The sequence below is a fragment of the Falco rusticolus genome, chromosome 10 (assembly GCF_015220075.1).
Source record: "Falco rusticolus isolate bFalRus1 chromosome 10, bFalRus1.pri, whole genome shotgun sequence".
Lineage (NCBI taxonomy): Eukaryota > Metazoa > Chordata > Aves > Falconiformes > Falconidae > Falco > Falco rusticolus.
Window position 1 is genome coordinate 37540664 of NC_051196.1, and position 27809 is coordinate 37568472.

Sequence of the window (27809 nt, forward strand, 5' to 3'; positions counted from 1 at the left end):
TTGTGCTCTAACCACAAATTTTCTTGAGGCCACATCTTAGTACAACACTCGGGATGTGGCAACGTAATATTGACATACTGCTTGTATGTAAAGTGCTAGCAGATTTATGGTATTCTCTCCAGTGATGGTAATAAACTTCTGACTCCCTAGAAAGCTGACCTGTAGTAAACATGGAAGCTCTGAACTCACTTCAAGCAGTATTAAGGAGGCAGCATTTTCAGTTGGCGAAGCAGTGAAAATCTGGCTGGCTGGGGAAAACCCCTGTCCTAGCAGATAGGATGCAGTTTGCCAGACTTGGATACAACAGCCTTATTTCTCGCTTCACACTGCCCAAGATGCTTCCCCCTCACTGGCAGTCCTGTCTGCAAAAGGAACTTAGAAAGTCATTACAACTGCATCTGCACAATCTGGCCTTCCGCACCCCCCCACCCCAGATGCACAAGAGCAGCCATTCAAAAGCTCAGAGTTCATGACAGCTTTATGCTTATATGTAGTGACAAAACCAGAAAGAAGCCAGCTGGTACCAGTCTAGACCCGTCCAAAGCTGCTTGTGAACACGCTTGCACATCTGGGAGGAAGGCAGCCAGGACCAGCACACTGCAGCAGCGCTGGGGGATCGAGGAGTAGGAGCCTGAAGCCCAAACAGTACAGAAACCTCAGGAGGAAACTTGACAAAGACTATTAAACTGAAAATATCCCAAAGAAATTTGAGGGAGAATAAAAATTATTACAATCTTTCACATTACAGAAAATGCAGACAGAAGGCATTATTTAATGAATTACACAGAAAGACCACAGGAAATACAGCAACACAGGTTAAAATACTTTAAAACTGTTTATTATAAAACACACATTTACACATGAAGGCACTCTGAAACCGTTACAAAATTTTTGTATAAGCTACTGCTTTAGTGTTCGGCAAGTCCAAAAATACTTCTTGCCATCACCTTAAAAAGGTGAAAAAAAATTTGAACAAATCTGAACTGCATCCAGCTGCAGCACATTAATTTTTCTAATGAAGAAACACTACATCTAACAACAACTAACAAGGATCTTTGCATCGGTCTTCTACAGTTTCAGAGAACAGTAACAGTGTGGGGAGCAGAAGCGTAATGCATGATGTTGAACTAAACTCTCGTCACACAACATTGCAGAAAGACTTGCACCGTTAAGCCTGATCATATGCAATCCTCCACTCAAATAGAACAGACCCCGCTGAAAGCTAAATCAAGATTCCCCATTTCTCCCCAACACAAGAGGCTTTTAGGGACTGGAATACATACACTGGCAGTTATAGTTGTAACAGCTCTGATGAGCAAATCAAGAAAGAAAAGGTTGCTTTTCTTGTACTTTTTATCTCAAGATCCCAAGACAAATATTAAAAAATTAATAAAATTAAAGGAACTGAACCTACAGGAATCTACATGAAACCTAGTCCACTGTATGACCATTTCCTCACACAGCAGCTCTCTACAGTCAAACCTTTGAGAAATAAGCACCTTGTTTTGAAAGTAAAAAAATTATATCAAATATTTAAGTACTTAATAATTAAAAAACAAACTACAGCTTGTAAACTTTCTACTCACTGCTGAGTAGGGTCCCTGCACACGTACAGTTTTAAATACATATTTCCTCCATTACTGCTGACCACATTCAGCTTGAAATCATCCCAGTGTTCTTCCCTGGAACTGTGGTACAGCAGATCTTGCAGCATATACTAAACAAACAAAACAACGAAGTGAACAGGGCTCCTTAAACAAGTCCTATGTAATCGTTCCAACTTTTTTTTTTTTTAGTTCAATATACAAATAAACTGAAAAACACAGTGCTGAGGAGTTTCTCTACGGCTCTAATCTTAAATGCAATTATGAAATAAGATCAAGTTACTGATTTACAGTACTGAATAAACCTTTACTTTCTCCATTTTGGCAAAACAGACCCTTACCAAACACCTCAGTGTTAAAACTTAGTTACAAGAATTGGATGCTGGAATTTACACAATGCCAATGAACCCAAGCCTTTAATAGCTATAAACCAAACATATATACAAACATGCCTTATCTGACGGGCTTACATTCAGTGTAGATACTACACAAGAGGCCAAGATTTTCAGGAAAAAAATTAAGAGATAGAATTTGTTAAAGTAATTTGTGTATTTGAACAGCTGCAATATGGCCAAAACCCCAGCTGTTTTTCAACTGTATCCTGCTTGGTACTTCTTCATAGCTAAGCTGCAATATATATGAACAGCTTCTACAGCAGGGTTGCTCTCAGGCTTCCAGCAGGAAGGGAGCAAATCCCATGGCTGCATACACTGGCTGGAGAGAAAGGTACTTCAGACTCCCAGAACTGTATCTCAGTGCTTTACCAGATGTCAGTTTCCACTTTAAGTCACTGCTATTTCTACTTTCTGTTTATTGCCTTTGTTACTGCAAAAGCTGTCTGATCCACTTCTTAACATACACTTTTACTGAAGTTCTGACAGGAGATGTAGCACAGCAAAATCATACAGCTCAAAACCACTCAGCTCTTCCTGAGGCTAAATATTCAATTTGTTCTCCACTCCAGTTACTCCACAGTAAAATAATGCATAAAATTCCACGTTCTTTTAAAAATAAGGCACTTTTAAAGTTTTCCCCAAACTTTTAAAGTATTCCCCAAATACCAAAAGCTTGAGGAAACTTAACAGACTTCACTCATTTCCTTATCATTCTCTTTTCCAAAAATAAAACCAGTATTACCAGACACTGAGTTACACTCAGAACTCATGATGCTCTAAATTAGGCTTCAGAGCATCCAATATGGCTTTCTACAGATCACACTTTTGCTCAGAGTAACTTAAAGCACAGAGTGCCTTTTGGGAACGAGGATCATCACCACCTCTCATTCTCTGGTGTTTACTACTTAACCCTTGCTTTTTGCATCCTGTGGAGGTCAGGTAAAAGTTCAACGTTGAAGAAACTTGGCAGTTGTCTCTATGCAAAAGCAAGAAATAAATAGCGCAACATCTGTATCCAATACCACAACTTTTAGATCCCACAGAAAATGGACAGTTTTAATGATTTGCTCTTTCACTGACAACATCCTGCAGACGTTTAAGTAGAATGTCATCATTTTCCTGGCAGAGTCGCTTCGTAGGGGATTCAGTGTCACTATCAATTGTTATTGCTCGCTTCTTACTCCTGTGTTCACCTTGTTTTATCATGTTGTTAATGTCCTTCAAACTCTGCAATCAAGAAAAAAATATCATGAGTTACTACGGCTCCATTTCAAAATTGCTCTGGTTTTAAGTTATCTGAGAACAAAAAGTCATTCTGAAGCTCTTTCTTGAGCAAGTGATGGATTCTACATTAAGAATTCTACTCTTCACCACAGAGACTAGTTCAATGAAACCTTACTGCATTAGAACACATCCTAATTAGGAGATTAATTAATGCTCTCTCAAATAGACTCCTTTTTTGCTTTCTACCTTGGAAGGGCTCCCATTAAATTTATACAGTAGCGCAGTTCGAGGTGTCAAGCAGGCACTGTTCTTGTGAGGTGAAACATAAACAGAATGCTGTTGAGAGATCCGTCGAGGAGACACTGGCTGTTGCTTAATGTTGGGGAATGGAGACAAGGGAGGGGCTTCCATCTGCAAGAGAGGGCAAATGTGGATAGGAGCTGAATCAGACTGTATTTAAAAGCAGTAACTTCACAGAAGGAAAGAGTAATACACTTGCAAGTTGTCAGATGTTCCACAGGCATACACACAAGCAAATGGGTGTTGCATTTATACAACGAGGCTGAAACCGGGCTTGTAAACTGAACTGCATCTGCGTTTGTCCTCTTGAAAGGCTGTTAAAGCAAGTTCTCATACCATTACCTACAACTATTTAGCTTCTGTAACCACAACAGGTGAGGAACAGAACACAGTTTTTGACATGTGTTTAACTGTAAGGAGAAACAACTTTGTGTCCGATCATTAGAGCAGAATTCCAAAATACTTTACTTACTACATGATCCTGGTTTGTGACATTGTACTTCAGTGCAAATGATTTCACTCTTCCTACATAGACTGCATTGTAAAATTTAATAAGATCTCCTCTCTCCTCTGTTCCCGACGCACTGGAGTTTGAGGTAGATCGTCCCGAGGAACTGCCAGTTTTCACAGATGAGTCTAACGGTAAGAAAAAGCTTCAGAGTTCAGAAACACAGTATCAGCAAACTGGGTGCTTCAGATTTGAACTCACAATATCCAACTGACAAAAACTCGTCCATAAATCGACTAATGAGATGAATTAAAGAAATGTGCTTCAGACAGGAGCAGGGTGTGCTGTAGGTGGTTATGAACATTAGGAGGAGCTACAAATCACTGCTAGCAGACTAGTGGATGATGGCTAAAAAGGCCAACATAAATCTTTATTCCAAACTTTGAAATAGCTGTAGCAAAAAACTGTAGCATAACTGACCCCTTCTGCCAGGCTTATTTTGGGGAGTGGTACAAAGCCATTTGTAGCTCTTAAAGCTAAGTTTAAGCAGTCTGACAACTCCCAGCTTTCAGCTTCTGTGAAAGTTTCTAGCGACCAGCTGGCAAAGAATAGCTTCGTACTCAACTCATGTCTGCTGCAAGCCACAACACCATCTGCTCAGGCATATTATGAAGCGGCTGTTTGGTGGAAAAAGCTGCAGCCACACAGCAAATGTATTTCTGTTAATGTTCTCTCTTCCCCAATTAAGCTGGTCTGCTACTGAATACAGCCTTCTGTTTCACCATCCATACCGTTACTGCCCAGCAAAACGGGGCAACACAGAATAAAGTCTCTTGCAACCCATGCTAGACTACAAGACAAACATCAAAAGCTTCAGCTGACACACACAGTGTGTCTGTCTTGCATCACAGCACAAGCACATGTTCCTGTAGCCTGGTGTCAAAAAAGCAGGAGTTAATACTAGATAAAGGATTGAAGAAAAAAGTCTAGCAGGAAAAGCAACAGAAGAACTTTGTAAAGAAGCACATTTGTATGACAAAGCAATGGAGCCCTGTGCCACTTCAGATGCTCTTCAATATCCAAGAATTGTGGACCTGCTAGACAGGATGCTGAACCTACAGGAGATCAGCACTTCCTGGACGCTGGTGGAGTTTAAAAAACTGCTCCAATACTCATTCAAGCAGTTGAATTCCACCCATAGTGGGAATTTACCATATGGAACAGCCTTCTAATTTTCTGCATGCACCCTGGCTGCACAGGCTCATACAAGGGCTTGTGATCTCTGTTTCCGGATGTGTCACTAAAAACAGGCATGGCACAATTTTCATGCTTTTCTCAAATACTGCTCTTACCCCTTTTCTACTCTAAACCAGAGCAACGACAGTATTAACTATTTAAAAGAAACCTGCATAATAGAAAGTGGTGGTCACCATTTTTATTTTCTGAAACAAGTTCTCCCTACTTAAGCCTTCAGGATAGGCGATACTAGGGAAAAAAACCTGCCATAATATTCCAGGTACTGTTCATCTTTCTTTGTTAACTCGTGTTGCTATCCAAGAAACACAGTATCACTGACACACTAAGGAAACACTTCAGCCTCAGCAACAAAATTTCATGTGACAAAGTTAAAACATTTCTTCTAAGTAGAAAGTGTATTTTCCCTATCTAACATACAGGAGGGCTACTGAAAAGATGGTTTCTTTTTCAACAATGCATTTGTTTTTCTTTAGTACATTTAAAACTTGCTTCACTTCTTATTACTTAACGGTTCAGTTCTTTAAAAGCTCACAAGTACATTTTTAAAACCAGATTATTTTGCTGTACCTACCTTCTGTCATCTCCACATCTTGGTTTGCATTTTTGTCCAACAGAACACCGGCAGAAATATTTCTTAACAAGACACTCCTATAAACCTACAGGACACAGAGGAAAAACATTCTTGACAAGGAAAACAAGGAAGTCAGAAGACTAGATAAAATCCATCTGAGTAAGAATGAATGTAACACCAAAGAGAATTTAACTTTTCCCTTATCAGCATAAACATTTGAAAAGCCACCTCTAAGGGAATACTATTTACTCACATGGCTGTTTGCTTGTGGCTGATTTCTGTAACTTTTCATTATGTCCTGAAAAGTTCTTTCCTCTTTGGTTACCTGGAAAAGAAAAGGCTATTGAAGACCAAGTGCAAGCAGCGAAGCTGGGGCTGCTCAGGTCCAGTCTATTTAACGAGCTTCCCTCTATACAGCTTTTTTGTATTACTATGAATAAGTTTTTAAAACTTAGTTCTGGTGATGAGAACATGAAAATACAAGCATTTTTCTTGTTCAGGCATTCCTTGTTTCTTATCTACTAAAGCCTTTTGTTGCTTATGATGCTTAGGAATTATTCCTTTCCTTACTTTTCTTCTACTGACACTAAATATTAAAGAAGGGAAATGTTAAGTCAAAAATGTATTTGTAAATTTGAAAACTGGACCCCTTAACTCAGGGGTCCTCAAACTACAGCCCACAGGCCGGATACAGCCCCCCAGGATCCTCAATCCAGCCCCCTGTATTTACAGAACCCCCCCTGCCACACCCTGCCAGGGTTTGGGGGGGGGGGGGGGGGAAGAACCATGCAGCCACAGCTGACTGCCTGCCACCTAATCCATGTGCCAGCCCCCTGTTTAAAAAGTTTGAGGACCCCTGCCTTAACTTTTCTAAACAGAATATGAGGAAATCCTGAACAAAACACTAGGCAGGTATATACACACACATGCAACGTCAGCTTTCTTCTGTACTTCAAAACAAGTCATTTGTTAAAGCACTTTGTTTTTCAGTCACACATCTGTGATTTTAATAGCAGATGAGCAACAATTTTTGTAGTGGGAGCCAGGAGAGAATGCATCAAGGTCTTCAACTAAACTGTCAGGTCTCACACTGCACCTCCAGTGTCTCCAACAGCACTCAAAAGACTGTATTTAAAACAACAAACTACATGATAAAATGCAGAGCACTGACTAGTCAATGGTTTTGCTTTTCTACAGCTAGCTATCAGTATCAGTATCAAACGAGTGTAAGCTGTGCTATAGTTTAGAGCACAGGGGGCCACAATTTGAACATCAGTTTCCCTCCACAGACAGTGCTCCATCTGTCTTCCCTCAAGGAAGCAGTCCAGCCTCAGTGTTTCAGAGGAGCCTGGGCTTAGTTTCACTTTCCTGGATTTGTGTCTGAATCAGACTTGATGGCCACTGCAACTAACAGCTCTCAAGTTTGAGTCAAACCAATATTCCAGTTTCATAATCCAACTTAACACCTTAAATCAATGCTGGCAAATTGAATAGGAAATGAAGAAGTATGAGTAACAGGCAACCAACTCAATTCCTCAACTCGAATCTTCAAAAGCCAAGATTTTTGTGGAACAGAAACTTTCCATCCCTATGTAAGGTTGGAAGCGCCTGCAGATTTCGGCACCTGCATAATGCTGTAACTGTAATAAGTGTTTTTAGTTCTGATTACATAGATCACAAAGATCGTGAACTGGATAGAAAACACAAATATGGGGCAACGAGACCACACACTGCTTTGTATATGCTGACCAGCGCTCATTGTGAACGTGCTCAGTAAGAGAAGAAAAATCCTCAACCAGCTGGCTGGTTGGTGGGAACTTTTAAGATTATGCAAAACAAGGGAGAAATATACTGGAACTTCATCCACTTCTTGGAAGGACTTCTCCCTTTCCTCCAGCAATATGACATGAACAAAGCAATCAAATTGTAAACTGTGACTACAACTTAACTTTCAATTGACATAAAATTCCCTGAATTTCTTAAAACTAGATGTTACCTTTGCCATGATATAAAAGGCACAGAGGAGAAGCTGGTCCAAATGTCTGTCCTTCATCAGATCAGCACAATGAACCAATGTGAATTCAAAGCACGTCCATATCTTTCTGCGTAAGTCATTGGAAACATCCAATTTTAAGCACAGATCACGCAAACGCACACTTGCCAGATGATAAACCTGGGAAAAGATAAAAAAGACGTGCAGTAAGCAGTCAAGCCAAATGAGCTTAGTTTAGCCTGCAAAAACGAACCCCCCGCCAAATAGAGCTGTTCTATATTTGAATAGCTCATTTCTGTAAAATCTCCCCCCTCTGCCGAAGACGATGTCTTCAAAGACTAAGCTGTCATGTGTTCAGCTGTTGGATCTCTAATGCTTATAGGAAATCTGCTTGAAAACATTATGACTATAGCTTCTATGCCATATCGCTCACTATAATGGAACACTTCCAACAAGGAATATATTTTAACTACAATTAAATATAATCTCAGATTAGCAAGATGATGGGTTCTTTTTTCTTTTTGATTACCAAAAATCTGTCTCAAAAACCTGAAATTACTACCAAGTGCAACATTAGCTTCCCTCCATCTATTTCAGAAGTTCTCGCTTCATGGGTAGTAATTAGGCACATTCTTTATGTTGGGAAGCAAAAAGACTTCATTTCATTTTCACTTGCTCTACTGAACAGGAACAATAAAGGAAAGCAGGAAAAAAACTATAATTTTGAATATGATGAACAGTGTAAATAGAAGGTAGAAACTTAAAGACATTTAAGTGAAAATTATAGTTTTCCTTCATTACCGAGAGGAATATGTTGCCTACCACATGGTTGGCCAAATACATGGCTACAGCTGTAGCATTTCCCAACTGACAGTAAAGCTTCCAAAATGCAGTCAGAGTTCATGCCTGGCAGCTGGCTAATCAATTCTTAATCCATTCTCAGAGAGGCAGACTGTCACTATCAAAATTAAAGAACCAATAGTTCAGACACAGGATGTGGCTTACAAGTGTTGCCATGAATTAAGATTTACCTTAAAGATCATTCAGTGTGGAATTATCTAGGGTTACAATACAGAAACTCTAAAAGGGGAAAACCTCTGAAAGCAACTTCACTAGTAAGAAAATAACAGAAAAAAATCTAATATTTCTGAGAGATTACTTTAAGCATATATTCTTTGCAGGGATTTAGGGAAGGTACCCTTGCCTCCTTCAAAGACCCTCAACCACTACACACTGGAAATGAATGCAACTAGGAATAAGTATTCTGAAGTTTCTCTGAAGCACATCCAGTTCTTAACTTACCCCTTAAATCCTCCATTATTTCAAGAAGTTCCTTCTTTCTAGAAAGTTTTAGATAGTGCGTTACTCATCACTGCTTTCTGAGGCCCCGTATCAGCAAGACCAGCACTACTGAGTAGATCTCAGAACTGCAAATGAGAATCTACAGATGCAGGGTCCGAAACAGTGCAGTTTTGAGTGAGCAAGACACAGGAGAATTATCTGGTATGTCATGCTTGCAAATGTGGGAGGCAGTAAAAATACAGAAGTAAAGACTACTGCTATTTCACAGAATCATGTAGGTTGGAAAAGACCTTTGAAATCTTCAAGTCCAGCCCTTAGCCCAGGACTGCCATGTCCACCACTAAACCCTACCCCTAAGCACCACATCTACGTGTTTTTCAAACACCTCCAGGGATGGTGATTCCACTGCCTCCCTGGGCAGCCTGCTCCAAGGCCTGACCACCCCTTCCATGAAGAAATTTTTCCTAATGTCCAGTCTAAACCTCCCCTGGTGTAGCTCCAGGCCATTTCCCCTTGGCCTGTCACTACTTTTCTGGGAGCAGAAACCGACCCCCACCTCGCTACAGCCCCTGCCAGGCAGCTGTAGGGAGCAACAAAGTCCCCCCTGAGCCCCCTCCTCTCCAGGCTGAGCACCCGCAGCTCCCCCAGCCACCCCCCATCAGCCTTGTGCCTCAGACCCTTCCCCAGCCCCATGCCCAGCTCTGAACATGCTCCAGCCCCTCAGCATCCCCCCTGCAGCGAGGGGCCCAATCCTGCACACAGGGTTCCAGATGCGGCTGCACCAGCTGGCCACACTTTCAGATACAAGCCAGGATGCTCTTGGCCACCTTGGCCACCTGGGCACGCTGCTGGCTCACGTTCAGGCGGACATCAGCCAGCCCCTCCCCAGGCCCTTTCCTGCCAAGCAGGCTTTGCTCTGCCCCCAGCCTGCAGCTGCCTGGGGCTGGTGTGACCCAAGGGCAAGATCCGGCATTCAGCCCTGTCGAACTTCATACACTTGGCCTTGGCCCATCGGCCCAGCCTGCCCAGAGCCCCCTGCAGAGCCTCCTGCCCCACCGGGACACCAATGCTCCCCCCAACTTGGTGTCGTCTGCAAACTCCGGGTGCACTTGATCCCTTCAACCGGATTGTCAATAGAGCTAGTAAAGAGAACCGGTCCCAGCACTGAGCCCTGGGGAACCCCTGTGTGCCCGGTGCCAGCTGCCAGCGGGGTGTGACACCATTCCTCACTGTGCTCTGGGCTCGGCCAGCAAGCCTTTAACCCAGCGCAGAGCGCCCCTGGCCCAGCCACAGCCGCTGGCGTGGGAGGCTGTGTCAAAGGCTTTACTAAAATCTAGGCAGACAACACTCACAGCGATTCCCTCATCCACTAAGCGAGTCACCTTGTCATAGTAGATCAGGTTCACCAAGCAGGACCTGCCTTTCACAAACCCATGCTGGCTTGGCCCAATCTCCCAGGTGTCCTGCACATGCTGCATGAGGGCACTCAAGAGGATCTGCTCCATAACCTTCCCCACACCAGGTCACACTGACAGCCTGTAGTTCCCCGGATCCTCCTGAGTGCCCTTCTTATAGACGGGTGTGTCGTTGGCTAACCCCCAGTCAACTACAACCTACCCAATTTGCCAGGGTTGTTGATAAACGATGGGAAGTGGCTTGGTGAACTCCTCCAGCAGCTCCCTTAGTACCCTCATATACTTCAATAATTAGATAATTAGCATCTTCTACATTAGATAGATTCTTAGACAATTAGCAGCTTCTATAAATAACTAACAGAAAAAAAAAAAAAGCACGAAACATCTCATGGGGAGAGGAAGGAAGAAAACTGGATTCTCTGCAACACTTGACAACATCTCTTCCCTTCTCCTCCCCGGCCGGTATAAGAACTGTTCATGCCAAAGGAAAGGAATGTGAAGACTGCAAGGTAATGAAAACTGCACAAGCAAAACATGACTTTCTAATAAAGACACTTACCTTTCTGTAAAACAGTGCCAAGGATCCCGTTTTCTTTGGTTTGCTTGCTGGTGACAGATACACTTCTTGTGCTTGATTCACCTGAGGGTGGCAGGGAGCCTGAGCCTCCATTTTACAGGGCTGACCTAAATTCGTTGAAATGGGTATCAATGTGATCCCACCCAATTCATTTGCAATACCTGGAGATGATATACACATCCAGAAATAAACCATTTGTTTTCCCTCATACGGCAGAGTTAAACTGCAAATCATAAAGTAATTCACAAACATTTCATACTAAAGACATCTCATCCTTCTGTACTGGATACTAAAAAGACTCTCTGTCCCTCAGTCTCCAGAAATGATTAAAAATTACATTTTGGGTAATGCTTAAAGGAAGAACATGAATGTGATCGAACATTTCTAAAATCATCTGAAACTACTAAGTTTACAAGAAATCACAAGTTCTGTAGTCAGTGTTCCACTCTTGAAGGCAGGTGGGCATTTCCTTTCTTTTTTTTTGTGTTACTCTGCAAACCTGACAGCATATCACATACAGTCCTCATTAGTTTCTTTGGCAGTCAAATTCTCTTGCTGAAAATCTCCTTAAACATGAAAAAGTTTTTTTCTTTTCATTTTTAACTACAGACCCAGTTTTTAAATTAAAAAAGGCTATAAAACTGATTTCTCATGTATCATTTTCAGAAATAGTCAAGCACCACCCAACTCAAACAAAACAAAAACCCCCTACTATTTTGCTAATGTTAATATGTAGCCTTTATCCAGACATTCTAGAGCCTTTTAAGATTATTATAGACCAAAGTTAAGGCAGAGTAGTAAATCACTGAAGGTGAGAACCAAAGAATCTGTGGTGAGGTGTAACTGCAAGCAGCAAGAACTCCACAACTTTGTTTGCAAGGAAGAGTAATCCCCAGGATGCTTGTCAGATATTAGACATCTCCATGGAAGGAGATGTCAGCAGAAACTTAAGCTTTTTTTTACTAAAGCAATACATGCTCAAGATGCATCGTTGGCCTAAGCAGATCTTAAGAGCAAGCAAAACATCTACCAGAGATGAAAAATGGGAACAATTCATACCATGCCGTGGGATAGTAACCTTCTGTCCTGTTTTTCCTGGTACTGTAGCTGTTGTCATGGTCAGTACTGTCTGACCAGGAGAAACACTTTCAGCAGCAATGCTTGACGCTGGAGCAATTGTCAACTTAGTTCCTTCAGTTACGATTTTGTCCATCTGCATTTCTTTGGGGCTGTCATCTCCAAAGAGCCTTCTCTTAGCACTTCCAGCTGTAGGAGAACTGTAGCGCTCATGAACAGAGATTGGTGACAATGGCTGCATGTCTAATATGCAAAGGAGAAAAAAACCAAAAAACCAAAACCCCAACTTAAGAGCAGCAGCTAAATAGGAATACTTCTCCACAGGAAGGAAAACCTTCAAAACCACAAAACCCAAGTACAAGAAATCACTTCTAGTTAAGAATTAATCTCACAGTTCGCTGTTCCTAGGTAATACGAACAAGGCCTATAGCATGTCTTTTATTTTGTAGTCATCCCAGAAAGCTCAGTTTGACAATCTGGTAGCTCAAGGAAGACAAGAGTAATCAAACCAATTTGCAGAGACTGAGGAATAGACAGGATTACAGATACTTATCCAGTCTGCTTAGCGGATTAATAATACTTGCAAGTGCTACTCCTCTAAACACATTCCTCTACAGGAACACTGGCCATATGCCCTGGACATGTTCTGTATGTTCTGGCTTTTAAACTCTAAACTAACCCCGGCCAGAAGCCCGCCCCTCACCCATCCCCAGTTCCTCCCCAGCTTTTCTGCTTTCAAACATTTGCTCCAGTAGTAAGACTGATGTACACAGCACTAATTTACAGGCCTCTGTTCCTCTGGCTTTTTGCACTTCAGCTGAAGTCTGGCAGCCACTTGTGAGGACACCAGCTACAGCAGTTTTCCGTTTCCCACAAAGCAGAAACCTTCCAGATAATTGGCGAGATAAGACAGATCAGAGACCTTACTTCTAACTCTGCAAGGATGGTTTTCTTGGTACCAGGGGTAAATACACATTCCCAATCCCCATCTTTTCCATGTAAAGTTGGAGAAGCATTTGGTACTCGATTCTTATATACAAGTCCCAAACAGCCCTACCCATACATAAGACACCACCTCCACCCTTCCATCAAACAACTAACCACAACACCTACAGCAAATGCTTATACATCTCTTTCCTATTGAGTATTTAAAAAACCTAAAACAGTCTTGTAATGGAATTTGCCAGGCAAACGCAAAAAGAGACAACACTACAGCACCGATCAGTCTATAGTACAGCAGCAAGAACCTATGGACTAATGTTTGAGATACAAGGAAAGCGTAATTCCAAACTAGGGAAGTACAAAAAAGCAACAGCAGTGCTGCCACTGCCTCTTCACCCTCACTGTCAAGAGACAGTTCTGTGCGACACCTAGGAATCTGCAAAAAACAAGGCAATTCTTCAGAGGAAAGAATACTGCAGACGAAGCATTGCCCCCCCTCCCCCCCCCAAAAAAAAAGGTTCTGTAGAAAGGAGGAATAAATGCAGCTCTGTCACTCCATTTAAGAAGTCACCTAAAATCCAGTCAAACTCACTGAGGGGGAAAAAACACCAAAAACAGCCCTGGAAAAATCTGAACAACAAAGGACAATAAGCAGTCAGATGACAACCCACCCAAAAGTAAGGCAACCTTTGCATCAAAACAGTGGCAAAACCTGCTCCAGTTCAGAAATGAAGCATTATCACCAATGGCTGCTGTCAGTAAGACACAGCAATGCTTTGACCAGATGCATCTAGACTTTCCCAAGACCAAATAACAAGGCTTCACAATTCTGAATGCCTAGTTCAAATTCAAGATTGCTTTTTGCAATTACAAAGTCGTCTAAACTCCCTCTCCCCAAACTCACACATTTGAATATTAGAAACCTTGAACATACCCCGTCTTAAACTCCCACCAAGATCTGTCCGAACCTCTTTTACTCGAGGATGAATTATAGGAGATATTGGCATCATAGGCAAATGCCCGAGCCCACTTCCTCCATTGCTTGCTTCGAAATTACTGGGAAATACTACCTGAGGAATAAGAAATGTCAGTGTAAGACAGCAAAGAGATTTCCCTTGTTTGTGCCGATATATTAACAGAAGCTTTGTTGCAGCAACTGTCTCACGTGAACAGTTTTTTGTATAAAACAACAGTAAGAAAAAGAATGGGAACTTCTTAATAAAAAGAAAACAGGTAACATACTTCTTCACACGTTGGGACCTTGTTTTCTGAGGCCTGGAGGGCGTTCCAGAGTGCCGAGTCTTGAGTCCAGGCGAGACTCTCGAGAATTTGTTCCTCAATGCTGTTGAGGTGCTTCACCATGTCTCTGGAAAGTCCTTCCTCAGACCGAATCAGTACCTCAATTACCTAATGGTAACAGGACACATGCACAAAGCCCTATCACTCATGCTTAACAATATCAAATAATTTTTAACTTTGGGATCCCGTTCAAAACTTCTCTTCAATGCAGAACGCTCCAGCCTCCTCCTCGCATCTTAATCTTCCTCAGCCCTCTTCTGATACCTCTTTTTTTAATCCCCCTTTCCCAAAGGCAATCCAGGTGTTGGAAACTGACAGTAGATGTCCCATCAATGCAGATAAATCCACTCCCAGGTTTTTTTCCCTCTCACCATCGCTAAGCATGTGCGGAATGAAAGCACTAAGCACACCCAGTGCTCACCCAGCACATGCAGCTTACCTAGGAAGATATAAGTTGTATATCCACTTAGGCTGGGTATGTGAGAACCCCGGCATTGAAGCTTTCCTTCCTTTCAAACGAGCAGCCCATAACAAAAAGGGTTAAAACCCACTGTTTTAAAGTTCGATTTAAGAAAAAGTTAGAATCCTTAATGTGTACAAATTGGGGTTGAAAAAAGTTGAAAGGGCCCTTGAAATATACTTCACCGCTACGCTCCAATGCAACATTCACTTTATTTATGGTTTTTTTTTCTGACAGAGGAACATTCACCCTGGTTTTCTAAAGCTCCAGAGACGGAAATGCCATAAAACTTCCCAGGAGGACTTACTGATGTGTTTGGTTATTTGTACTAGAGAACTAAGCACCCAAAAAACAAAGTAACAAATGGCACAAGTAGAATAATAAACACTGGCTCTCTCCTGTGAGGTCTTTGTGATGGTAATTTTTTTCAAGTAAGAGTGCCACAAGAACATACACTGAATAGCAAAGAAAATTCAAATCAAATGTAAATCTGTTCCACAAAGTTGGATCTGCACCAGAGCATCTGGTATTGACGTAGGCTACCAACAGCAGCAGCAATATTGACAGATTTGTTGCAGTTTCATTACTGCTCTACATCTGAGGATTAAAGAAGGGAGAACAGAATAGAAAACAGCTTTCCCACAGGGTTCAATTTTTTTCGGTTGTATTGTCTAGACGGAACTACTTCTGATTTATTCAGGACTAACTGCAATAAGCCATTAGGTGTATCTAGTAAAAATAGGAGGCATACAGACAGATGGTAAAAAGATCAGACAAGTCAAAGAACAGAAATTACCTTAGAGGCAAGGGGAAATGAGGTTAAAAAAAGGAGCAAAAATAAGAACACCCAGGAAAAGATATTTTACATTCTCTTATATAAAACAAAGCAGAGAAGAACATAAAATCTAACAATGCAAACCTGTGATAAGCAGTAGTAGCCAAAGGCAACAAAGAATATTATTCCTGTTTTATTACTAATAAGCAGAACTATAGCTTGCAGTCAATAAATATGAATATCATCAAAATATATAGTCTACTAAAAGCGTATATATATTAAGAACTAAAACTTGTGATCAACCGCATGTTACAGTTAAGTACCATCTACAAAAATCTTTTTCTTGCTTTAAATCTCAGCTTCAACTCTGCATTACACATTCCAGGTAATATACTTAAGGACAGCTAGAATTCATACTAGACGTATTACACATTAACATCAGCCCTTCTCCTATTTGATTACCTAGGAAGGAAAAGCATCACCCTCTAAGACTCTCAGTCCAGTAATGTGCCATTTTTAATACAGATCCAGTCCTAAGACAGTATTTATTTACCTTATAGAAATAGAATGGCCTCAGGTCAAGAACTTCAATAATCCAGGGAAAGGTACGAGGTGAGCTATATGCAAAAAGCACAATCTCCAAGCAGCATGCCATGAGAGAGCGGTGAAAGACATCTTGTTCCAAGAGAGCCTGAAGTGATGACAGAAAACGTCAATGAACTGAAGCCTGGGAAATGGAAGTGTGAAATTTGTGGCATGAATAGTACACAGCTTATTGCTGGAGAAAAGACCTACTGCTTTTTTCTACCTTCCACAATCTCTTTTTACAGGGAAGTTTAGAATAGCACAGACCAGAAGCAGACTAACAGTGCCAAAACCATCACATTTTTCATAATATGGCCAAATGAATCTGCCTCGTCATTGTGAATCAAAGCAGAACAAATGCATTGCTGTCTAACATGAACTGACATTGTTCATTGGACAAAGAAGAGAACAAAAGTTACCTGTCCATGAAGTCATGATTCTAGAAGGCAGCGTAAATTAAGATGGTTAGTTATGCCAGAATCATACCATTTTTAATACCAGTAAAAACTACATTTAGGCACCTCCCATATATTTACCCTTTTCTAACAAACAATATTCACAGACTGCTCTACTGCAGACTGCTCTGTTCTGGAACTGTTTGAAGATAAACAGTTAAGAGAGGGTTACAAGAAGTGTTCTCCTCTTTTACCATTTTTTTCCCCACTTACAGTCAGATCCTTGCCATGTAATCTTCGTGTTTCTTGCACCATTATAGTCTCCAAGATCTTATAGTACAAGATCTCTGCCAGTTTTAATCTGTTTACAGCAAAATCTGAAATTTAAAGCCAACAGAGATGAATCCCAATGCCACTTGCACAAATGGTCTTAAGACTAAATTGACCAGTACTTGTTCCCTAAGGAAACAGTGCACATGCGTACATATAGACTTTGCAGATTGAAAAGTATGTTCAGAAATCCACTAGTCAGAAGAACATAATGAAATTCTAGAAGTGTTTTAAAGGACTATGTATTTTAATATTTCTAGTGAGGAAATTTTGCACAGTTGCAATAATTTTCCTATTTGTATTCCATTGCCCTTAACCTTTAATGCCAAGAAGAATGCACGTTTACAATTTTTGCTAAGAGCTGCTATAGTTTCAGTGCTGTCTTGGTTATCCCATTTTGAACTGCAAGCTTGGTTTTACTCTACTAAATTTTTATTCTTTACGGTGTTCTGTCTGACAGCAACACTTTTCTGTTGGGCTATGTTCTGGGTTAAAAAAAACAATGCCACTGTGTTAAATACTTAAACAGTAGTATATGTATGCATTTCACTTGCCCTGGTTCAATATTTTGAAACAGCTCATGCATTTCACTTCCATACCTATATGAGATCCTGGCTGTTCATCTGTTGACTGAGTGTAGCTGCGACAGAATGTCTCACCTATTTCTTTCACTCTGCTCACAATGCTTTCCATAGGGCTGCGTGCACAAGACCTGAAGCAGAGCACAAAGAGAAAGCCTTGTTTGTATAAATAAAATATCCACTACAACTCAAATGAAAATACCACCCAAATAAAAAGAAGAGAAGCTAGTTATACTGAGCTTTCCTCATCAGGCAACAACCTGTAATACCACAGAGATCACAGGAAAACATAAAACCTACATTAGTATCATTTCCTTTTTCCTTTCCTAACAGAGTTGCAAGAGGCTAAGTAGATTTTGGAATAAAAACAGGAGAAAGCTAGAATTACAGTACAACACTCAGGAGGAAAAAAAAAAAAAAAAAAGTATCTGCTAGGAGCAAGGTATTAAGAAGGATGGTACAACAGGCAACCAACCAACCAAACGCATCCAAGAGACCACACAAACCAGGCGTGGTTTGAGGGAGTAGAGGAAAGATTTCAAAGTGAAGAGTCAGCATCTTTCAAAAAATACCATATTTACTAGCAAGGCAGAGAAGAACTGATGAACACACAGTCACTATCACAAAAAGGGGCCAGGGAATTTCTCTGTCTGGAAATGCTCTTTCTGAATGCTTCTAGATTTTCCAGCAATTCTGTATTAGGGGACAGTGGCTTGTGACCAGTGTCAAATTAAGACACTAAACTATTTTGAAAAGCTAGCATTGAAATAAATTAAGGTTTTATTGAACAAAGCCTTCCAAGTAACTTCAAAATTATCTTTCCAAGGAATTTTAATTTGAAAGAGAATATACCCAAAAGCACAGAATATTACACATAGTCCAAAACACAGCTCTTACCATTTCTCCCAATCAGACAGTACATATCCTGCTCCTCGCTCATATCCAAGATGAGCAAATTACTCAACACACTCCTTGCCAGAAGTTTACTCAATTCTTTTCCCTGTTTTAGTATTTACATCTCTCGACAGACTGGTTCATTACTTGAACACACACTTTTTCATTAAAGACTGCAGACACCTTAATGTTTTAATTGTGTAATATAAATAATACTAGAGTCCTTCAAAAAAAAACAATCCAAGCAACACTTAAAATAGAAATGCATCTTGCTGAGCATTTATAAACTACCAAGAACAAGTCCTAGGAAAACTTTCAAAATATATGTTAACTCCAAAGATGAGAACTAGAAGTAGTATTTTTCACCTGTTTATAACAGTGCTTTAAAAAAACATCAGTTTTGCACTTCAGATATTAAGTGCTAATAATAAATGTCCATCCTGATTAATAAAAAAAAAATATATTTGGAGATCTTACACCATAATCCAGCAAGGCCTTAACGTGTATGGATGTCAGGCAAACACCCAACAGCTTTACAGGTATTTACTATTAAATTATTGCTTTTTATGAGCCATAGCTCATAAAGCAACACTGCTAACTTTTACTGATAAACTATTTTGTTTATACTCATCTGCTTAAGCGGAAACATTTTCATGTGAATTTCACTACAGCCAGCGTGCAGTCACATCTCCAGGAGCCAAATATACGGACTGATTTATATAACTGGGACTCTGTGGGACTCTGTCCTCAAAATAGTGATCATGAAAGACCAGGGCTGCATTCAGTAGTCACTTGCTATGATTTCCCAGTAACATACAGCAGCTATAAGGGCTGAGCGAGAGGCTCTTGACTAGGAATGTTCTAACTCCTGCTGAGACACCTGCCCTAGGACAGACATCACGGCTTGGAGGAAACCAATGAGTTGCAGGATGCTCAGGGAATGGCCACCAGAACAACCAGGGAAATGGAAAACACAGCTGCTGCTACCCAAGAGATCGGCACTGATAATAATCAGGGTCACTGCCAGGCTTATATATATGCTATAAAGTTAGATTAAGATATCCTGAAGTAGTATGAAGAAGTGGGGAGCCTTTAGGCTGCTTTTAGTCTTATCTTCCCAACTCTTTAAGGCAAAGATTATAGCTTGTTGACTCCGGCATTTCCCTTCTCCCCCAAAAACCTCTGGCAACGCAGTTACCATATCTTTTAATTGAGATATTTTTATTCTTATTTTTATTTTAAAGTAAGTATTTGGTTTTCAGGCACACGAACAGCTAAATTAGCTAAAACTGAAGCTACATTAATACAATGGTGGTGACAAGTTGGAGGGGTGTGTGCATTCAGCTATCGTTCTCCAGATGACAAGATTACCTGGACAACAGATCTTTCAACTAGAAATAAGACAAAGAGACAAAAATAGTCTACACAAAAAAAATGTCAAATTTAAGCAAGAAAGCAGTCACAAGCATGAAAAGATGAGTGAGTTTGTATGACAGCAGCTGCAGTGGATTACTTACTCAAAAATATTTATAAGATGTTCACTTGGTGCATTTTTCAATCCAGACACAATGTTCTGCAACCGGCTCACGCTTTGTGTTGCTGAAGCAACAGGAGTGATGACAGCTTCCTTTTCTCGTAGGTATCTTCTTCCAGTCAGTGGAGTTGAAGGTGCAAATGACCTTTTCTGTCAGAGAAAAATAATAAACAAAATCAGTCAACAGACCTGCTTCAAAAACCTTTCTCATGGGCATCTCCTGCAAAATCGCTCCAAAGATTGAAACGACATCACTAGCACACTACCGGAAGGCTGCCATCAAATCTGTGATCTCAGAACTGACTAAAAAGTAGTTAAAAATTATCGCAGGACTCCATAAATACAAAATATAATAAATTTTCAGGCAGACTGAAGTTAACACAAAGTTTTTTTTTAAATAAAATACAAGAAAACAAGACACTACATCTTAAAACCTGTTAATTTTTAAGCTTACTTGAACATTGAAAAATGCAGGGCAAGAAAGAAAGCATATGCTTCTATTCACAGTCCCTGACTGCGTTACTTGGGTGACACAAGGAGAACGTGACAGAGCTCCCTAGGAGAGGGTCACAGAAAAACATTCTTTGGGAAACGTTGTCCTGGTGGACTTAGAGACTCTCCTTATTCAAAGAACAATGTAGCACTAAGCAGATGGAGCTGTGTTGACTGCAATTACCGATCTGTACCATGCTTTCTGGAAGTGATGCAACCAAGTATTTGGTTTTGAATTACTAGAACAGACTACAGTTTGAAGATGGAAGGCAAATAATGAGGAAAGGTTAAGCCTGCAGTTAGTATACATAAACAGCAATGAGGTCGTTGTTATACTACAGAAAGTGAAGCTCAAAATTGATAAACTCATTCTAAACACCTGTCTTTAATTTGCCTGAATATGAAACACACTTATATTTGGGAGGAAGAGTTAAGCCACATAATTCATTTAGACCAGCACTAGTATCTTGTAATTAGTATTCTTATTTTTAATTGACATGTAAATCAAACAGCATGTGGCTCTTTCAGACAGCCAGCACCATTTTTTCCCCCCTTATCCAAGTTTTTTTTAAAAAAATCATTAAATACATTTTACATTTTTAAACACTGTGAAACATCAGCTCTGGTTATAGGCTACTTTTTATAATGAAGAGTTAAGACTTTGATGGGTTTTATGTCTTGAACAATATTTTCCATATAATACTACACAAGTTGACTTCTCCTGTCCTAAAAAAAGGAAATACCAGGAAAACAAATAAATTTATCCAGCGTGAAGGTTTCATGGTATTCTTATGGGGTATAAATGAAGTTTGAGCTAAACTATATATTTAGGTATTAACTACTTATTGACCTTTTTGGACAAAACCACCATACACATGAAAGCACTCTCATCCTCTTGAAGGAACAGTTATTTACTAAATTCAACATGGAAGAAGACATGACCATTTCTCCTTAGCAAGGGAGCATCCTCTGAAGCCTGCAAATGGCATTCAACGTCATCCTCTCAAGAAGCAGCTCAGGAAATTCAAAGTCAGCTCAATGATTCAAACTGCGTATAAGGATGGAAAAAACTTGAATTAGTACTTCAAGTGAGATCAACATGTTAAATGAATCACCTTTTCAAAATGCTGCTGAAGGTGGCACTCCACGTGAGCTCTTGCTGCTGTTTTCCCTACTGGCACGTCTGCAGGAAATTTTCGAGGAGTGCCAATTTCTTCTTCTGCATCGGCTCCTAAGAAAACTCTCTCGTCAAAGTCACCCACTGTCAGAACATACTCTTCATACTCTTTATTTAGTGCTTTGCTGAAAGAGAAGCCCAGATTTTACATCAAAGTTTAAACCACTGAAGAAACAAAGAAAGTGCCAGTGGAGATAAAGTACAAACCCGAAACCAACATGCGCTGGAAGTGTTCAATGCTTGCAGCAGCAGCACGGCTCGTAAACAAGACTTCACTGCCCCAGCAACCTGCCCACAGCTGCCCTCCCTGCCTGCCTGTCCCTGCCTGCCTTCGTACTTGCAACCTCCCCTGGTCCCTCAATGATAGGCTGCAGGGACCACCCCTCCTCCTGAGTTACCACCACCATTTGGCGCTCAGTAAGAAGAGTTAAAAAACAACTTTGCTTCCATCCCAGTTGCAAATGAAATAGTTTGGAAGTACTCTACTGATCAGAGGTTAAATCTCTGTATACGCAAAGCACATTACAGGTAGATATATTAAACTAGCTATATTTGACTTCTAGTTTTGCCCCTTGATAGCCTGTATTTTTAAAAATGGTACGGAGGAAGGGAAATTTAAGAGCTAGCCTCCTGGATTCGATTTTTAAAATCACCACTGACATATGATACCAAGAAAATCTTTCATTTTCTTTACTCCAGCTAACCCAACTGTAAAACACTAATCTCACAAAGGCTGAAAAGCTTTAAACTTTTACTTGGGAAGCAGAATGCAACTTTTAGATAAAAATGAGAAACAGCTCACATCAGTAAATCCTGCCTGCATGTTCTTCATGATACATGAATGCTGTATGAAATATCTTTTGCCTGCAAAGTGTCTTAGCAATTCAAGCTGCTGCTTAAGCACATATATTAGTGGAACATAACAATGTATTCATGATGCAACTGACTCTGTGATCCCACAGGAAACCTGACTGTATCACAGGTTCACCTTCTCCACGTCTTTTAGAAAAAGCAAGTGTCTATGAAAAGTTTAGACAAAGAAACAGAGAGGCTTCCAGGCTTCTTTAGATGTCAAGCTACTTAAAAAAGAACAGGGACTACCGTATCATTCCACATGACAGTATTATTAAAGCAATACTGTTAATTTAAGAGAATTTCACTGCTTCAAATGGATCACTGCAACAATGTTTTATACCTGAACTTGTTATCTACATTGTTGAAACAACTGAGTCCGCTCAAAATTCTGAAAGCAAACCAACAAATTAAAAACTCACCTTGCAAAAACAAATTATTACGTATTTTTGGAAATGGCAAAAAAACCTTTAAGGGATCCAGAACAAAGCAGCTGCTGTTCATATTTTGCATTTAAATTAGCTTTCAGAAGTGAACATTAAAAGCTTCTGAAAAAACTATACTTGCCTCCCACAGAAACACTCTACCTCCTTTTTGTGGTTTTACAATTGTCTGTTCTTTTCTTTGAAGTACTTCTGTTGCATTCACAGATTTATACACTCAAATTGGAGACTGATAATGAGTCTTCCCTGCTCAGGAGTAATATCTGAGGTGTGTATAGAAACACATCTGTGAACTTCAAAGTCAAGGTTTTGACTTGCATTGGATTACTCAAAGGTTACAGTTGCCAGAAAGTAAGGGCAAGCACCATAAAAACCTGACATTAAGGAAGAAGCTCTGCAGCTGACCACCTGATATTTGACATCCCAGATCCAGAAAGCATTTCAGCCAGAAAGCAGCTTTGACTGCCAAATAATTAAAAGCCATTAGTCATGGCAAGATAAAGGAACAGGAAAACCTGAGATTTAGCATTCAAAGGCCTGTATTTTAGAAACGAAACCAAACCCCATGACTAAGAACATAAGCTGTAACTTACCTATTTTCTGTAAAATTGCAAAGATCCAACAGACATTCTCCTTTTAAGATCTAAGAATGAAAAGCAGAAATACATTGCATAATAAAATCAAAACTGTTCCAGCTCTAACAGTGTGAGGGCACGATGGTTTTAGTCAAAAAGGAAATACAATTTAGGAGCCTAACTGGACCCCTTGGGGTTTGTTTTTGCCTAGACCCAAGCTGGGACTACAATGCCACTAGCAAGACAAACAGATGAGAACAAAGCCTAACTCTATCCAAGCTGTAGATAAACTCACTCTTCAGAAACAGTACTGCTATTTAACATCTGTTCCATTGGCAGGTTAGGGACTGACTTTTCCTCTTCCTTCCAAAGCATTTTGCTCAATTCCAAGGGAAGCAGCAGGACCCACGATATCATGACAGTTATCCCATGAAATTATTTCCCAATGACATTTCTTTTCTGCCTCAAGAAAACATCATCATCCACAGTCCAGTTTCATACTGACAAAAAAGGAAAGCAAAGATTCTCCACTGACATAAAAAGCCAGAACACAGGGGATCTTACAGCACATGTCAAAAATGAGAGTGAATTCTGCTCCTGCTAAAGTACACACAAAGAAAATCTGACCCAGCCCAAGTTCATTTGCCTGTCAGTACACTTTCCTGCAGAACCTGCGGGATCTAAATGGTCTAGAGATCATTCATCTGAGCACTACCACACATTCGTAAAACTACTAAGATGTACCTTCCTATCAAATAGTTTTGAAATGTATGGTTTAAAGTAATGTTCCTTTATTCCTTTTGCTTCTACTAAAAGCCCATCATGCAGCTCACATAGTGTGGCAATGATGCAGGAAGGATCTTCAGAGGCTTTGATCTCTGTTGTGTGGAATTCTGCTGGTAAGCCTAGAACATGGAGGGGACGGACACCCACAAAAAAAAAAAAAAAAAAAAAAAAAGAGAGAAAAAAAGACAACCAAACTTCAGCTTCATTTGAAAACAAGCAAGAGAACACACCATATTTGATTTTAAATAATCTGTCCCCATCATACCTTTAAATGATGGATTTATCAGATCTCTTCTATTTGAACACAAAAGGGCATTTGCAAAAATCAGGTCCAAGCAGCATAGAAGCAAATGATAGGAATTTACTAAATCATCTCCAATCATACGGAAATTACCTTTAAAAGATAGCATATCACATCAAGCAACATTAAAGTTCGTAATTCAGAACATACACAAACCATGCAGCCAAAACAAAGCAAGCCTACCCTTAGTGTACACAAAGAGAGTCCAGCAGAAGTTGAAGAGATCTTTAACGCTGCACGGCACCCGTCTATCAATGAGGAAAAGGGGGGAGAAATCAGACTTCAGTTTCAGGAAGCCGAAGTTTGTTTTACAGTAACAATTTCACTGTTCCCTTGTTCAAAATAACACTCAGAGCCACCAGCTATCTTAATCTCATACCGAGACACAATCTAAGCTACATGCCCTTGTTTCAGCTTTCACTAACCAATAGTGTCCCACCTCATTCTGTGGAGCATTCTGCGCAGTGTCCCCGACCTGCTGGCCCTTCTCTGAGCCAACGGCTGCCTCCGGCCTGTGACCCTGCACACGCTATTTTGCTGGTGTCACATCTTTAACAGAGTCCTCCCACAGCTGCAGACTACGAAATGCCAAGGGCTATGTTATTCCAGTGAAGCTTCTTCCCAAATATTTTACTAAAGAATCAGCTATCTCTTCAAAATGTGCAATTGCAGCTCATATTACAGCTCATCTGCTGAATTGGGTTTGGAGTAGGGATTATCCAAAACCACGGAGCTGGAAGACCCAGGAAGACATTATACAAGACAGTCCATGGAGAAGCTAAAGCTGTGGTTACACCAATGAATGCTGCTGCATCAAGGGAACATTAACAGAATGTACTGACTCGGACAACATTTCTCCCAATACATGATGCCCACAAAGCTACCTGCCATACGTGAAGAGCTGCAGCAGCAGAAGTATCCTCTCTACCTGCAGACGTGGAACTATGCTGGAGTGTTTTACCAGAACAATTATTCCCCCTCACATCCATCCAGAGGACACATGCGAGCTGGCACAACCACTTTGCACAGACCCTGCTCGGCTCCCTCGCCATTCAGGTTACACTCCCATGACAAAGCTATCACAGAGATGGCTGCGGTCAGCAGGGAATATGGACATGCTCCTTTAATTACGGCAGAAGTCTTGTGTCTATCTGGAAGGTGACACCAGCAGTTACTAAGTCTGTCATAAAAGGTGACACTACCAGTTACTATGTCTGTCTGAGCACATCAGCTGTGGCTTTCTTCCATTTGCGTGCTACCACTCCCCCAGCAATCACGTTAAAAACTGAGTCAAACTGCGGTCACTGTGGACATAACACCACTTTGTGTGGAGGGATTATGTCACAACACCAACCACCTCAGCCACTACTTTGCAAAGACAAAATATCCCTGTGCTACTTAAGTTCTTTCTCCCAAACAAGTGTCAGCCTTGCTGTATCTCATGTTAACGCATCTCGCTGTGCCCTCTCCCCACCTTGCTGACATTTGCACTGCAGGTCAGCTCCTGAACGTTGCAGTGAGCCGCAGAAACGGCCACTAGACACAAAGCTCTGCTGACACGAGCCGTGCCCCATCAAGATTTGGGATGTTTCTGTAGTCATCACAGTTCAGAATCAAGGCCACCAAGAGGCCCTTATCACTCTGGAGCTTCACATAACTTTTTAACGCATAAATAATTATCTTAATTTTCATTAATCTGCATTAGGAAAAATCACATTAGATCTCAAAGCCACCTTTGTTTCCTGCTTCGCTGTGGTTTAGAAGTTTCTTCGTAGGGGTTTTGAAATATATCCAAAAATATTGGTTCAAACTTCTTGAAAATCACAGTTGACACTTCAAAATTTCTCTCCAGCCTCTCCACTCGCTCTCGGAATTCCTGTGGTAGATTTGACATGTCCATCCACTTCTTCATTTTGCTAAAAAACTGGATTAAACTTAAAAGAAGAAAGAAAAGCTTGCTTTATTTTTGAGCTTTAACTAATTTCCTTTATTCAGAATCTTTTAAAAAGCTAAAATGTGACATATTTATTTCTTAACGACTAATTCTATTAACATACAGCATTTACCATTTGATGGGCTCTCAAACTGTACATACCATAAGCTTTTCACCTTTTATCGCTCTGGTTTTCCCCCTTGCCTCCCTCCAAGATACAGGCACCAGCACCGCTTTAAAGGCCGCCAGTGCCGTGCTGTCAGCCCGGGGGAGGGGCAGAAGGCACCGAGCCCGCAAAGGCGTCGGAGCCGCCTGCTCCCCAGCCCCCCCGGGCCAGCCCCGGGCCAGCCCCGAGCCCACCGGTGCCGCCAGCAGCACGGCCCGGGTGCCGTCGCGTTTTGGTTGGCGATCGGAAGGGGCCGGCGGGGCGTCCCAGGGCTGGAAGGGGCAAAGACCGCACGCGCGCCCTCGCTCCGTTTTCAACACAACCGAGTCCCCCATGGGCACAGCGCTCAGCAGCGCCCGGGGCCTGAGAGGAGGCGCGGGAACGCGCATCGGCGGCTGCGGCGGAGCCGGCACTGAGCCGGGGGAACGCGCCGTGCGGGGCGGCTCACCTGAGCCTGGCGGAGCGCAGGATCCGGGTCAGCGACACGCCGTTCCCCTCCATCAGGCCGCTCCCCACCGTGGGCACCAGGCTCTTGCGGCAGGCGACGTAGAGAGCGCAGGCCAGCCAGTGCAGCGCCTCGCCCTGCCGGGGTACGGGAAACCACGAGCTGGGAAGGGGGGGGGTGGGGGGCAGCCGCCCCCCGCGCCCCCAACCACGGGGGCGGCCCCTCACACTCCCCTCCCCGTGGCGGGAGCTTGCCCCGCCCCGCCCCCCCTGACAGGGCCAAGAGAACACCGCCCCGCCCGGCGCCGCTCACCTCTAGGCTGTAGGTGCCCCGCAGCGCCGTGAACTCGCGCAGCGCCTCGGCGGCGCTGGCTGCGTCCAGGTTGAGCTCCTGGCAGAGCCGTTCGATGGCGGCGCCGGGCTCGGCGGGCGGCGCCGGGCGGGACATGGCGGCCAGGCCGGTACAGGCCAGCTGCCGCGCGCCAAAACGCCTCCGCCGGAAGGGCGCGGCGCCTTCCGGGGCGGGGGCGGGGCCGCGCTGTCACGCCCAGCGTGCTGCCGCCCGGGCCGCCGGCGTACGGAGCCCGGCAGGAGCACGGCCGGTGCCGGCGCCCGCCCGGCGCAGTGCGCCTGATCGCTGCCACGTTGTCGACAGCGCTGAGGCGGGGCGGCGGGGCGCGAG

General features: G+C 41.9%; 1 protein-coding gene across 4 annotated transcripts; it reads right to left on the minus strand.

Moving 5' to 3' along the window:
- Window positions 1–816: 816 nt before the first annotated feature.
- Window positions 817–27635, minus strand: RBL1 (RB transcriptional corepressor like 1). Of its 4 annotated transcripts, XM_037402055.1 has the most exons (22): window positions 27441–27632; window positions 27132–27265; window positions 26318–26518; window positions 24768–24832; window positions 24549–24677; window positions 24242–24402; window positions 23516–23565; window positions 21566–21752; window positions 19942–20108; window positions 17549–17661; window positions 16893–16996; window positions 16193–16330; window positions 14348–14512; window positions 14040–14175; window positions 12146–12406; window positions 11069–11247; window positions 7796–7972; window positions 6053–6124; window positions 5800–5884; window positions 3996–4159; window positions 3470–3634; window positions 817–3226 (listed from the first exon to the last, which is right to left on the minus strand). In XM_037402055.1, the coding sequence occupies exons 1-22, from the start codon at window positions 27573–27575 to the stop codon at window positions 3056–3058; spliced, it is 3159 nt and encodes a 1052-aa protein (XP_037257952.1). In that variant the 5' UTR covers window positions 27576–27632; the 3' UTR covers window positions 817–3055. The 4 variants fall into 4 exon arrangements, with proteins under 4 accessions (XP_037257952.1, XP_037257953.1, XP_037257954.1 ...); XM_037402056.1 differs by lacking the exon at window positions 24549–24677; XM_037402057.1 differs by lacking the exon at window positions 27132–27265 and having other exon boundaries at window positions 27441–27514.
- Window positions 27636–27809: the final 174 nt, after the last annotated feature.

What these genes read in the sequence shown, in the direction of transcription:
- RBL1 (XM_037402055.1), bottom strand. Translation starts at nt 27,575, where the DNA reads ATGTCCCGCCCGGCGCCGCCCGCCGAGCCCGGCGCCGCCATCGAACGG. An exon ending in CTGCGCTCCGCCAGGCTCAG is followed by an intron (nt 26,519 to 27,131) that starts GTGAGCCGCCCC and finishes TCTTCTTTTAAG; the next exon opens with TTTAATCCAGTTTTTTAGCA. An exon ending in GATAAATCCATCATTTAAAG is followed by an intron (nt 24,403 to 24,548) that starts GTATGATGGGGA and finishes TCCATGTTCTAG; the next exon opens with GCTTACCAGCAGAATTCCAC.